The sequence below is a fragment of the Ruditapes philippinarum genome, unplaced genomic scaffold, assembly GCF_026571515.1.
Source record: "Ruditapes philippinarum isolate M1 unplaced genomic scaffold, ASM2657151v2 ctg1928_1_1_1_1, whole genome shotgun sequence".
Lineage (NCBI taxonomy): Eukaryota > Metazoa > Mollusca > Bivalvia > Venerida > Veneridae > Ruditapes > Ruditapes philippinarum.
In genome coordinates this window covers 254,469-269,788 of record NW_026865553.1, presented here as the reverse complement: position 1 = coordinate 269,788, position 15,320 = coordinate 254,469, and the positions used below count along the sequence as shown (strand labels likewise).

The 15,320-nt window shown below is 31.9% G+C and overlaps 1 protein-coding gene across 1 annotated transcript; it reads right to left on the bottom strand.

The window, feature by feature from the left end:
• Nucleotides 1–2,460: 2,460 nt before the first annotated feature.
• On the bottom strand, nt 2,461–13,042 carry LOC132729516 (uncharacterized). Its single transcript, XM_060715290.1, has 6 exons — nt 12,972–13,042; nt 10,156–10,308; nt 8,958–9,047; nt 8,566–8,728; nt 2,891–2,911; nt 2,461–2,599 (listed from the first exon to the last, which is right to left on the bottom strand). Exons 1-6 carry the CDS (start codon nt 13,023–13,025, stop codon nt 2,514–2,516), a joined length of 567 nt encoding a protein of 188 aa, XP_060571273.1. The 5' UTR covers nt 13,026–13,042; the 3' UTR covers nt 2,461–2,513.
• Between the last annotated feature and the right edge of the window lie 2,278 nt (nt 13,043–15,320).

The window sequence follows — 15,320 nt, the reverse complement described above, 5'->3', positions numbered from 1 at the left end:
GTTTTGGAGAAGGGATACTAGCTATTGACTCTTCTTATTTTGCTTGACATGACATCTCTTTTTATCTAAACAAATAAAGTATAAATTATTGGGTGACAGCTTTAAAATTGGCCCGTTCTTTTTCTAAGTTTTGTTATATTTTCATGTTCTTTTAGATATTTCAGTGTTGAAGGTAGAAAGCCGCATAAGTAGGTGCGAGGTGAGAAAAAAATGTTGCACATTCCCACTTTCTATCTTCTACAAACTTAATAATAAAGCAATACCAGTGCTGACAATTTGATCCACAAACATTAAAGTAACCTAAAGTCTGACGCTTGAAGTAACCAGATAAGGTTTCATTTTATAACGTTTTGGTTATGTAGTTATTTTATAAGATCTTTGTGAAAGATTTGTTTTAGGATAGATTAAGGCAATTTGGTTTTTTAAAAAATCATTGACACTTGTTGTTTTTTGTTTTTTTTTTTTTTTTACATTTTGTTTTAGATTTACTCTGCAAAAGGGTCAACAAAAGAATCTTATACATGTTCAAGAATTCAATTAATGTATTAAAAGCGATACCACTGTGCTTTAATCTAAACGTTGTTCTACCATAATTTGTTTCCACTTGATATAAGTTTTTGGAACAAACAAGTAAACATTTTCACGAAAATTTACAAAAATAGCATTTAAACTTAAAATCACAAAAGTAACATTAAAACTTAAAATTAATAGAGGGTTTCCATACTGGCTTATATATAATGGTTATTGATTAGACGTTATCGGTAAATGGTATCACGGTAGGAAATCACGTGACTTTTACGGTTACGCGAACAGACAATATGGCGGCCTAAAAACCTCGCTTCACATGTATTTTTCGCGTAATTCTTTATTATATCCCTTTTACTTACATACTAGACCTGTTGCAGCCTACGCGGAATGAAGAATTGTTGCCACCTATACCTTATTTTCCACCCTTGTGCTCATAGCTTATATATATATCAAAGCACAGAAGGCGCTGAATTTGTTTGGGTCTCAGAATGTAAGAAAGGTGCAGGTTGTGAGATTATATGTATAGTGCCACCAATGCTTTCCAGCGTTTTAATTGTAGTAAATTGGCTTATTAAGACTTATTGCAACACTGATATTCAATCCAATGTTTCTTTGACTCAAACAATTTGAAAAAAATGAGTTGCCTTTACTGGGATTTGAACTCCAGACCTCTCGCTTCCTAGGCGAGAGCGAAAACCCTTCAGCCACGGTGAATTTATATGTGAACGGCCTGAAGAAAACCATATTATTCTAAATTGGGGCTTGTAACAACTTTACACAGATGTAAATAATCCTGGAGCTTACTATAAGCATGTATATTTATAAAGAATCAAAGGGATGCAAATTCTGTGGTATTTTCTGATCTTTGCAATCTTAATCGTACTGTATATATGTATGCATTTTCCTGTATAAGTTTATTTTTATATATTATAATTCATTTTGCCAGTCACCAGAGTTTGATACATACGGAATTCTGCATAACTAGAGATGTATCACAAAATCATTTATGTTCACTTTTTACGACAGTCACACTTTATCCTTGCATATCATGGCTACTTCCTTAACAAAGACACTTAAAAAAGAATTAAAAAAAAAAAGTTTCCTCGACTTGGATTTGAACTCAAGACCTCTCACTCCTTAAGCGAGCGCCTAACCACTGCACCACGGAGAAGTTATACAATTAATGTCTGAATAACATCAAGTCATTCTAGATTTAGAACTTCCATTGCATTTCGGGTTTGTAATCCTTATTAATTTCGAGGTATTTTGTTCAGGATAAACCTGTTGTTTAAAATTGAAGTAAATAATTTAGCGAAAATCTTCTCGCCCAAACAGTCCGACATGTAGAATCTATATATTCCACTACTCGGTTTGTGTAGTATTCGGTAATCGACATCGCTAAAAATAGTATTTTCATTGATAAAATCATATTCATCCGCGTAATTTGTGATTTTGCATTTATTGACAATACTATTAGCCAACGCTATTTTTAAACTTTGAATGCGTTGTTATTTGTTGCATACTTGTAACAAAATAAAAATATTTCTTTCTGTTAAAACGCTAGTTTTAAGCTGTTTTGAGAACTACTTGTTGTTAGGTTTGTTGTGAACTTCTGTGTCAGAGATTGAATGTCCGCTTTGAATTTACTTATTTTCGATTAGAAAATACAATAAAACAATATTAGAAATCTTCGACCATTCGGGAAATATTTTGCTTGAAAATTAATTCGCCTGTCTTTGAACATCTTTACGCAGTGATCTCCCCTGAATTTTTCGGCGTTAGTGTACATATAAAGGGAAGTAACCGCTTCAAAAAAAGTGGACTACTTTCGGCGTTTGCAATTAACAGCATTAGACTCTGAAATTTCGCTACCATTATTTGTTTGGTCTGACGACCCAAACAAATAATAATAAAACAATTAATAAAAAAGAGTAAATTGCAGTTCGTTGTTTATTCCACAATTTTAGTACAATGGCAGATAGAAGTTACCCAATCGTAATGCTCTCCATGCCATTTCTGTTTGGGGGTGGAAGATCTGAGTGAATAACACACCAAACACAAAAACTACTGCCTGCAATTAAACATATATGTAAAAGGTGATATCAAGACAGATCAATTTAAAAAATATTTGAATACTAACTTTGAGCACATAAATAAAGACACTCATAGATCAGAGTTAACTTGGGTTTTTAAATGAAAACATCGGGTGAGAAGGAAAAAATATAAACAATAGAAAATAAATATATTCTATATTTCCTTGTACATTCAGTGTGAAATTATTTTAGACTTTAAGCAGATCTTATTAAATTATGTCTACTTAAAAAAGATGATTTGCAAATTAATATTCGTTTAACGTGCTTACATGGTTCGTCTGCATTTTCGCCTGAAAATAAAACATGTAAACATTTTAATTAGGTATATGTTAAAAAGTCAGCATACCACAGAACGTATATTGGCATGGCTTGACATATTTTTTTAATACACGAAGTGTTTATTTCTCGCTTTGTGCAATACAAATTGCTTTGTGGTGGACAGGTAAAATGTTCTTGTGCAAGCAGTTGAAGGTTCAAGTCTCAGGTTGGGTCCTTTTAATACTTTTTGCAGTTCGGAATAATAGAGCAGACCTTATGAATTTTTTTAATGTTTTACCGCTTCATGTTAAATGTTGAATTTTGCTTAAGCCGGTGCAAGGGGCGTAGACGCCATTTTCCGGTACAGTCCATGGACAGATTCAATCAAATCTAGCCTGTATCAATTTCAATTTTGTCGTTAAAAAACAACATTAAAGGGTCACGAAGCACGTATACCGCACACAAGACTGCAGCGCCCGAAGAACACTTGTAATTACAAAAGTAGCGGACTGGTAGTGTTATATGTTTAATTTAATCGATTTCTTTATTTAAAATGTATAGACTCATGAAATAAGAACACTTTAGGGATTCCAAGTTAATCCCGGAGTACAAACACCCTTTTATAACAATATACAACTTCCACTTGTTTACTACACAAAGTTCAATAAGGTCCACCGTTTATTCCGAAGACAGCCTCGAAGATTAGCAGAGATAAACACTTGATTAAATTTTATAGCGTTTGTGTTTTAGCCAAGCAAGATAATTATTGATTTTAACACGTATGACAACAGATAAAGCATGAAGACTCCGATGTCATAGTATAGCGACAAGATTGTTATGTGGAAATATCAGTGCCTGGGCGGCAATAAAGGTTTTTCTCTACAGAAGTTGATCGAGGTCGTAAAACCGAGAACATTTTTTTTTTAAGGACGAAACCCGAGATCCAGCCAAAGGCCATGATATTTCTACATAACAGTCGGGTTCGATATATTATAAAAGTTTATGCAATTGTAAATAAAAATAAGAATTTGGATCAGATTTTAATCTATTTTTTCTTTCCTTAATTCCTCAACCAGAATCTGGGTTTCTATGGTACATTTAATGCAAACACTTTAGAGCCAATCAGAAGTATGTTGGATAATACTGATTGGTTGGAAAAACAAAGACATAAACACATTGCAATAAAGAATCATGACACGCTAGCATTACGTTATCCGTCAGGAAATTATGATTGTTTAATCACATGGCACAAAAATGAATTTTAGAATCTATTTTATTAAAAAACGTCCATGCTTCCGACATAATTGTCTTTGATCTACAGTACCCCACTACCTATCACAACAATCTGAATCAGTCTGTGTATTGTCCAGTGACTCTTTTAGAGCTAACATAACTGTGCTTTATTTGAAATAACGCACACTTCTTTATAAAAAGTGAGCGTTTCTAAAATATTGCATTGTGCGTTATTACAAATAAAGCATTTTTCTGCTGTATAACAAGTGAACAACATTAAAGATAAATTATTGTCAATGATCTGCGCAGTATTTCCAAAACGCTGTCTTTCAAAATAAATACAGCTTTTAAAACGCAAGAAATGTACGGATATGACAATAAGGGAGAGATTGCATGATGCTGGAATGAATGCCAGATATCCTGCTATTCGTGTTCCTTTGACAAATAACTGGGTCAGAAATGACTAATTCATTGGTATTATCTTTTATCTGGTCTGTATCTTATGAACCGATGGAAGGAAATGGAAACTACTTAGAAGATATTTTAACCATAATGAGTTGGTGTGCAGGACGCATGTTTGACTTTTATTTGACATGTAGTATTTCCTTGTTGACCTCTCCAAAAGAGGTTTTTGTTTATTATGTTTATTATAAGTCCTCTCTTGGGGTCATAAAGTTGATATAGTGTTGTAAGAGATGATACATTATAGTATTATTTTGTGAAACTATAAAGCCTAGGTTTTCAATTTTTGTCCAGTAGCATTGCCTTGTTCAATCATACCCTTTAGGTCAATGTAGGTCCCTTGATTAATACAGATATATATATAGGAAAAGACATTTAAGTCAGAATGTGTGAAGCTACACATAGAGAGCGCTAAGATATTTGACATGTATCGTCAATAGGTAGATTTCAACAAAAGTTATATTTATCTTGACCCTTAGGACAAAAATTGGCCCTGCTTCGAGAGTCACTTGTTGTATGTAGACCAAGACATAGGAAAACAAGTCTTATCTTTTTGTGTGGATGGGATATAGCAATACCTCTCTTAAAGTTTTATAAATCATGCACATAAGGTAAAAATGCCCATAAAAATGTAGTGTCATAAGGTTAGTTCAGATAAAGCATTTTTCAAACAAGTTTCTTGATTGGGTCTCTTCCCTAATTGAAAGATCATTTTTGATTACTGGAACAATTTTACATTCGTCCAATGTAGTGGTACATTTACTTAGCACGTGTTATGAAAACGAGGTAAGACCAGTTATTTTCAAAACTCTAAACTGCTAGCGATGAATGTTACATCGTAAGCAGTAACTTAGTTCTTAGTTGTTAAGATACTTTATATAACCTAGGATAAGGGATCTTCAAACAAGAAAAGGGAAGAAAGGATATGCTCTTATAAAAGAACTGATCACAATATACTACCGTATAAGTGTTTTTTCTGCGGTGACTTTATTTCTGCGTATTCTGCGGTCAGGTTCAGCACCGCAGAAATCAAAACCGCTGAATATTTCTCCATGTTTTGTTTTTCACTTGTTACGATATGTGTCCTACATTATGACCTGTTTCGTCTAAAATAATATAAATTAACAGTTAATAACGGAAAGCGGATCATCAAGTATAGTCTGATTTTATTGACCTGTCAATTATGAATACATTATAGCCCTCATTTAAATATTCGATCCTACTTCGGTTTTGTCCGTTTATTTTACGAGAATTAATATGGAGTATATAGCTAACGTTTGGAACACTCCCACTAGCTTAATGTAGGTTCTCGCAACATCTGCAATAGCAAAGTCGGTTAAGTGATTACCTAATGTATGAGAGGTCCGAGGTTCGATCCCTTCTTTTGACATTTTTTAAACGTCACTTATTTTAAAACTTATTTTTTCTTTATTTTTAAGTATATTATAACGTAAATGGTCAAGCGCTTTCAGAATTTTCTACACAGATATGAAACAACTAAGAAACACTGAATTGTCACGTTTTGTATAGTATTTTACGGCACTAAAATGACACTTATTGATCTTAATCCGAATGAATTTTGAATATTAATTCTTTAACAATGTTATATACAAAAGTATAGTATTAACAAAAAAGTGCAAAACCTATTAAAACAGAAAGAACAACATTAACTTCAAAAAAGTTGAAATAGTTATGAATAAGAAAAAATGCATGGACATACGCTGTCTCGATTTTACAACACGTAGGACTTTAAGAAATTATATACCCGTAGTTTACCCTATTGCGCTATAACGGTCAGTGTAACTTATGCATAGAAACCAGATGAATTTAATCATATCTTACTGCTTAAATCTCACGGAATTTACCGAACATTTATCGAATATAAATATATTCTGTGCATTGACCGTATAATCAGTATGGATTTGACAGGTTAATAAAATCAAACAATTGTTTGGTTTTATTAACCTGTCAATTACATACTGATTACACGGTCGATGCACACAGTATATTAATCTTCGGTAGATGTTCGGTAAGTTCCGTGAGATTTACGCTGTACGATGGAATTTGATTTAATTTGTATCTCTAAACTAAGTGTACTCAGCGTTATAGCGCAATGGGGTAAATCACGAGTTTATAATCTAAGTGCCAAACGTGTTTTAAGTTCGAGGCCGCGTTGGTCCATGTTTTTTTCTTATTAATACTTTCAACATTATTGAATCTATATATGATTATTTTATGTTGTTCGTTTTTTTATGTTTTACTTAATTTTGTTATGTATATACTCTTTTTAAATAACATGTTTTTTTAAGAATTCATATTTAAAATTAAAACGGATTAAAATCAATAAATGTCTTTTAAATGCCGTAAAACACACTACAAATCTGTTCCATTAAAATACACTGAAAAAATAAAGAAAGAATACTAAAACAATGGCAACAGTGAGGATCGAACCACAGACCTCTCAATTATCAGGCATTCTCTTTACCGACTGTCCTATTGTGAATTAACGAAAACCTTCACATAAAGTTGTTGTGACTTTCAATCCATGACTTATATACTCCACATTAATTCTCGTAAACTACACGGACCAAACCGAAGTGGGATCGATTATTTAAATGAGTCCTATAATGTATTCATAATTGACAGGTTAATAAAATCAGACTATAACTTCTATCAGTTTTATTATATTTAATATACTACCGAGGTATATGTTTCACACGTCATTTTACGCTGATCAAAAGATGCATACTTTTCAATTGTTGTGCCATATACAAAATGATTGTCTGTAATCACTATACAGTTTTGCGGTGACAATGATAAACGAATGCGAGCGAGAACATGCAAACAAAATAGGTAGAGTAATGTGACTTAGACTTTGATATGAAGAGTCGCAGAATTTAAATCACGTTTCGTCCAAAGAATGTGCCGCAGAAATAAAGTCCGCAGAAATAAAACATGCCAATAATTGGAAAAACCGCAGAATTTGGAGCCCGCAGAAAATACATCTTATACGGTATATAAAATGATAGATAAATAGTGAAAACAACAAAGCAGATTTATTATTTTGTTGTTTTTTTTGCTTAAAAAATTACTTGCAGACGTTACTTAACTTTATAACATGCAACAAAATTCTGATGAATTTACATGTCCTTTGTCGCAAATCAATAGTTAATAACTTTATTTTCAAACATGTTCGTTTTTTATAGTACGTTTAATTACAGTTTCAGATATTTTGAAGTAGAATTTGTTTTATGATATTCTTCTGGCCTGGCTTTGCCAAGTTATTCCCTGTTTCATTTAATATTGTGTTATTTTATTCAGCCATTTTGAATTGTGATCCTCTAAGTTGTAAATTTATTGAAATAATTTACATGTCATTTTGTTTGGTTTTTCGCTGATTATCTATTCCAGAAACTAATCATTCTCCATTTTATAGTTATCTATAAATGATATCTAGCTGACTCTGCATTAAGAATTTATTTTTGCGTACTTCTTTTAAAATGTAGAATGTTTCATACGGATTCAATAAGAAGTCAAATGAAAATTGTCGACTGCAAGTAAGTAGATGATATCGTTATGGTTTCATAAAGTTTTTAATTGTCAAATCTTACTGTTTGTGTCATGTTTTCTGTTTGTTTTTGTTTCGTTTTACGGCGCACAAATACAATTTAGGTCATATGGCGCCGAAACATGAAAGGTGATTTTGGCTAACCTCATGATGTCTCATGGAATTTCGAAAGTGTCAATTACAGATAAGTATCGTATATAAATTTTTGTCATCCGGGTTCTTCAACAACAGATAAAAATACAAACGGTGCATTTGACAAATTTAAATCTTTGTGTCTGACCAAATATGTATTCTGTGTATCTTTCTTATGAATGTAAACCATTTATTTCTGTTTTTGAATGAAAGTGTTTCCTGTCAAATTCTCTCTTTAAATAATATATATAAACGATTAACTACCACGAATAACCATCTTAGTTTTCTTACCACTTCTTTTGTCCATTTGGTTTGGAATCAGTGTTCTGGAAAAGGTAACATAATCTTTGCAAAATTCTGCGATCTTTGATCCTGCTATCTCTCTCACCTTTGAGTTCGTTAGAGGTGCTGAATCATATTGACCCGTAAATCGCATTGTTTCATTCGACACACCCTATAATTAACAAGATTTTATTAACAAAATAATCATGACATTTCTATGCAGAGATCATTCTTACATAAAAATTAAATAAAAAAGTATTTTTCACAATGTGCAAATTGATCTGTTCATAATAAAAAGCATAAATGCTATCTATCAGATTATGAAAAATGTCACGAAAATATCATGCGTATTGTGTTAAACATGAGTAAAAATGTTAAAACTAAGAAGTGCAGATACATGCCTGTCTAAACAATTCTAGAGATGGTTTCGGAAATGGTACCCTTGACAAAGAACACATTTCTCGTTTGATGTCTTTGAAAGCAACATATCCCTGAAAGAACATTAATGTACCACGTAGTTAAGTAAAGTTTTATATATGTAAATAATTATTCTTCTAAATAATTTTCAAACATCCAAAAATATGTTGAATATGTACAGCAAATGTAAATATACCTCATAATTACACGTTAAAATAAATGCATTCATTTTTTTATGGAAACAACTGGCTGAGACTTTATCGAAAATAAATTCTAATAACCTCCCTGTATTTACATATCTTTTTTAATTTGGTACTATCTTTACAAATAATGCTTTTTGTAACTTTCAATATTGATAGATCTTTATTTGAGCATCAAATAAATTATATGAAACCATAGAAAATTCATTTTCCGTACTTTAACTATAAATTTTTTCTTTTCCTTTTTTCACTGATGTCTTGGACTTTGATCTTTAATGTTCAGCCAAAAGGAAAAAATAAGACGAAATCTTTTGAATCATAAGGTAAAAAGAGAAAAGCGTTATAATAAGGAGACAAAAAAAACTTTTTTCTATAAGTACGGGATTTATTTTCAACTCATGGCCTAAAATTATAATATTTCATTCGGTAATACCGCCACACGTGAACTATTTGTTTTTTACCAGTGCAGGAACATAAAATAGTGAAAACAGAATCCCTAAAGAAAGCCCAACACGGCAAAATTGTAAAATGTTGCAGGCTCGGTTTGATTGAGCCTGTTCATGGGCGGTAATGGAAATTGCAAGTTACCGTCCACGCCCCCGTAGCACCGGCTTAAGCAGAATTCAACATTTAAACACTAAAATGGTGAAATTTTGAATTTAGAAACATCCGCAGATGTGTTCATACGGCGGTTATCATGGAACCTTCAATGTGACACGGTAGTGTCATTCCATAAAAAGCGGCGTATGATCCCCAAGTAAAAGAAAGCGTGTGCGCCCTAAACGAGAAAACAATGAGCGGAACTAAATAAAATGGAATTTTGAAAGGGGATCTGAGGTTATAAAACCTATATTAATAGTTAAAACTAATATTTCTTCTATGTATGAGAAGACTAATTGTAATACCTTAAGTATTTCTTATCTGTGAAAGTGATGTTGAGTTGTAACTTTACTAACAAAAAAAGAATTTAAGACTCTCTTACCGTATTATAGTCATGATAATTGATGGTTGGGATGGCATGTTTGTACATGGATACATCTCCGACGATGACCAAAACAGTATTTTCATTCTTATCGTGTATTATATCCTGATGAATGGTTTTACCATCCTCCATTAGATGAACAAAATGGTGCGTCTGTCAAACAAGATTATTTGTATAAAAAGAAATATTCTATGCTATCGCAGCAAATGTGTTTTAATATATATTACGAAATCGTTCTCGTTAAAATTAACAGCATAAGTTAACTAGAACTGGTTTTTGTCACAAAAGAAATATGTCTCCCTAAATTAGGTATGGTATTGATCACTCCTGAGTACATTGATCAAAATCCCACCTGCCGTTTGACCTGTGAAAGGTAAACAAGATTTCTCTATTTATAGCTCTGACAGCTATATAGTGAAGCTACACAAAACATGCCGGCGATATGCACAACTCTGTATAGTACTGATCGCTCCTGTGAAGTATCATTGAAATCCAAAAAGCATTTGTGAAGCGAAGCATGCCAGAGATATACACAAATAAGAATGGTACTGATCACTTCAGTGAAATTTGAGTAAAATCAAACAATATGTTTGACCTGTAAAAGTCAGACAAGATTTTTCTATTTAAAGCTCTGGCAGCAATTTTGTGCAGCCAAGCAGAATATGCCGGCGATATGATAACTAGGGATGGTGCAGATCATTCCTGTTTGAATGCGCAGGCGGCCATTGTGTGCAGCGAAGCAGAACATTCTGGCAATATAAAAAACTAGGGATGGTACTGATCACTCGAGTTTCGTCGAAATCCCAAGTGAGGGACGGACACGTTATATTTATTTTAAGCTCTGGTGGTCATTTTTTGCAGACAAGCGGAACTTGCCGGCGATATGCACAATTAAGGATGGTACTGATCACTACTGTGAAGTTTCATTGTGATCTCAAAAACAGCTTGACCTGTGAAAGCCGGACAATCTTTTTTTCGAGCTCTGACGGCCATTTTGTGCAGCGAAGCAGAATATTCTAGCGGTATAAAAATAACTTGGGATTGTACTGATCACTCCTGTTTCGTCGAAATCCCACAGCAGTTGACATGTGAAAGACGGATAAATATTTTTTTTTGCGCTCGTGTGAATTTAAATCCCGCCAGCAGTATGACCTGTGAGGCCGGACAAGCTGAATGCAGACGGATGAACGAACGGACAGACAGGCAGCGAAGGCAAAAACAACATGTCTTCTAAAATTTTGGGAGACATAAGTAAAATAAAAAATACGAAATCTTAGGAAATAAAGCATCAAAACAAAAGATATTAACGACATTGTACGATAATAATCACATAACGCTTTCTGAAATGAACAGATCTGTGTCTTTTGGAAATCACAAAGTTGTGTAAAGGTTCATCCATTCCTGTACGTAGCAAAGTATGATTAATTTCTGGTAGCGTCCCTGATTGCACCGTTCACATACCTGCACACGGGCCTATTTAACTTACCTACATATGATAATGTAATTAAATGTAGCAGTATTGTTTATTAAATACAGTTTAAGTACATATAGGTTCTACTTTACATAAATGAATATATCACTCTAGACAATACTGTACATAGAGAAAAGTTTCGTAATGGGTCTTGTTTAAAAAATCTCAAATAAAGGCTTTGGTAAAATGTCTATCATGTACAATGATTTATTTCCTTTACTACCAAAATATTTATAGAATTTGACCAACCTGCAACAGTTGAAGGTTAAGTCTTGTGATATTTTACTTTTAAAATTTCTTATTGAATGTTTTATGTTTCATTTTGTAATACATTGTAATACTTGTGTGTGCCTTGCTAGAATATGTCATTTTATTACATGCTTTTCGGTGGTTTATAGAAATATATCAGTGATATGAAATTGGTAATTTCACTGTTTGAAACAGTGAAATTACCACTTTGATAATTTCACTGTTTTGAATTTAAGCCCCTTACGTTGTTTCAGTGAAATACAAGCGTGCACAGTACTGGGTACCAACTTAATGACGTGACGTCGTAAATGACGTCACGTTGTATTATTATTTGGCGCGCTTTTCATTCAGTATTAGGTTTAATGTCTTTTTAAAACGTTTCTTTGCATGTAATAAAAAGAAAATTTGTTTAGTTTAGTGTAAGATCGAAATATAGTTCACCTTGTGAACACCAAAAGTTCATATTATACCTTTTGGTGCTCACTCGGTGAAATATATTCCGATCTTACACAGAACTAAACAAATATCCTCTATATACAACCTGGATCACAGTGGAAACAAGTGAATGCACATCATGTAAATATGAATACATGGCTTGGTAATACGTCATCAGTATTTTCATATTAGTATTTGATATCTTTAATATTCTTCTTTCAAAATGATTAGTTGATACTTTGCTTTAGTTTAGTTTTCTTATCACCTTGTCTGAAAAGTCGTTATTATCTTTCAATATATGTCATTCTTGAAAATAATTATGTGATACGGTCACTTATATAGCAACATGAATTATTTTTCTTTTGAGTTTTGCAAGCATACAAAAATCATTATTAATAATTGAAATCAGATGAGTTTGCTCACATTATTTTCCCAGTGCAGAAAGTTGACTTTATACAAATTTCAGATGTTGAACAGATAACCCGTTATGGATAAATGATTGCCTTTCAAATAATGTGCAGCTGGATGTAAAATCAGTTCGAATGATTTTTTTGAAAATGATAGTATCATATATGAATTATCAGAACACTTTTAACAAAAGCAAAATATTAGTTCGAAAAAAAATTTAAACATGTTCCGATTAAAGTGATTACAAACTTACCTCTTGAAATGAGAGACAAGGTACAAGTAAAGCCGTTAAAACAAAAAGCCTCATTGTCTTTTGAGAAACTGAAAATAAATAAAATAAGTGATAGGCAGAAACGTATTTTCTTAGTTACAGACTTTTACTTCACTTAAAAGCGCCGATAAGGTTACAATGAATTCAAATTTTATACTTTTTTGCTATATTTTTAGGATCCCTTCTTTCTTTTCGGTTTAAATGAAAAACGTTTAGGGTAAATATCATTTGCGTTGAAATTGCCGTCCATGAATTGATATTTTAATGCATAATTAACTTCACATGATTTAATAAGAAAGTTGTCTTGGCGAGTAAATTTTATGAGGATGAGGGTGCTGTTGGCGAATTGTTCATAATTATTTTAGAAAATGACGGTAATGACTATACCCGTGAATATCGTTGTGCATATAAGACCCTCGAATTATGATTTATTGACCTTTTAGCTTCATGTTTAAACAATTATTCTAAAACAAGAATACAGATGCTGCATAAAACGCATGTTTCATTTATTTGACTTGTGCTCATATACGTAACAATAATGATTCTTTTGTATATATGACAATGACAAAGAGGTTATTGATTCAAGGCCTCTGGTCCAAAACATCATATACATATCAATACATGTACACACAATGGAATATAGTACAAGTAGCATCATGTTTAGACAAAAATCTTGTTACTATCTTGTGGTGTACCTTATCATATTTAGTCAAGTCCAAACACTTAATAATATTTTTCTTTCTTCAAAGGCATGGGACACAAACTTTGCCAAATTATCTATAATATGTTCAGCCTGACAACTCATTAAGATATTAAATTTATGAATGTTTGGATTAACAAAATATTTGCTTGATAAGTATTTTGATCTTAAATTTTCATATCATTACCAATTGATATTTTGTTTCTACTAAAACTTTACATAAATTACATATACGCTCAGGTCTCTCTTCTTGTCTATATCTACCTCTTTCAATATTTATATCATGTGATGAAGTACGTAATTTTGCAAGTGCATTTCTAAATTTAATTAAAACAACAGATAAATATGTCTCATGGATAAACTCAGATTTATACAAGCGATATGAATCTAACTTTTTACTTTGATTTAATGTTTCGTGCTTGTCCTGTCTATATTGATCTCTCATTCTATCTACAAATATTTTTAGAAACAAATTCTTATCATCAACTCCCTGGTTATTCCAAACATATCCAAAACCATTAGTATATAGTAGCTGTTTAATGTTAGTAGCCGAATTCTTCATTCTATTCCTATCATATATGCAAAAATTTATAACATTGTTTCACGTATCGATCATTAGGTAAGCTTAATATCTTAAACCAATTTACTAAAATTCTCGATGCAGTAGTTATGTACAATGGAAAACGGCCACAATCTCCTAAAACTGATGCAATTGCGGTTGATTGTTTAACACACATGTATCTTTTACAAGCATAACTGCATGAGTATGTTCGGTTTCACTATTTTAATGTCTAATTGACCACCACAGTTCAGACCCATAACATAATATTGGAACTACTTTTGTATCAAATATATTAAAATATACATGTTTTTTAAGCTGACCATATTTGTATAGATTTGATAAAATAGATATAAGAACCTTTTTTCTTTAATAGCTTGTTAATCTGTTAATCAGCCATTTTAAATATTGACTTTTGTCTTGACATTGTTACACCAATATATAAAAATTGAGAAACAGTTTCCAATAATTTACCATCATAATACCATTTCTCTTTATTAGAACAACATGTAGTCTACCTCCCTTTTTAAATAATAATATCTTCAAGTTGGTTTTTTTTCAAGATTCACATCTAAGCCATTTTCATTATTCATTATTCAGAATAAGTTTATTTAACTGTCTTTGATAACCTACAACTGTTTCATTTATAAGGGCTAAATCATCTGCAAAACGGAGAGACATAAATTATGTATTTTCTGGAAAAAATTGAACTCCTTTTATTTCACTTTTTTTCAAATTTATGATGAGTTCATGTATAAAGATAATAAAAAGTGTTTGATAAATCAAACAGCCTTGCTTAAGTCCATTGTCAAAATTAAAATAGTTTGTCAAACCTTCGAAAGGTCGAGCACAAGATTTAACTGAATGATAAATAGACTTCATTGCCCTATATAATTGTCCCTCAATCCAATTTTTACACATAACTTTCCAAAGCTTATCTCTATTAGTCATATCAAAAGCTTTCTTAAAATCAATCATGCCTATATACAATTTACCATGATTTTTTGTAACTGTTTACTTACAATAGATTGCAAAATAAAAGCATTGTCAATGGTTGAATACTCTTCTCTAA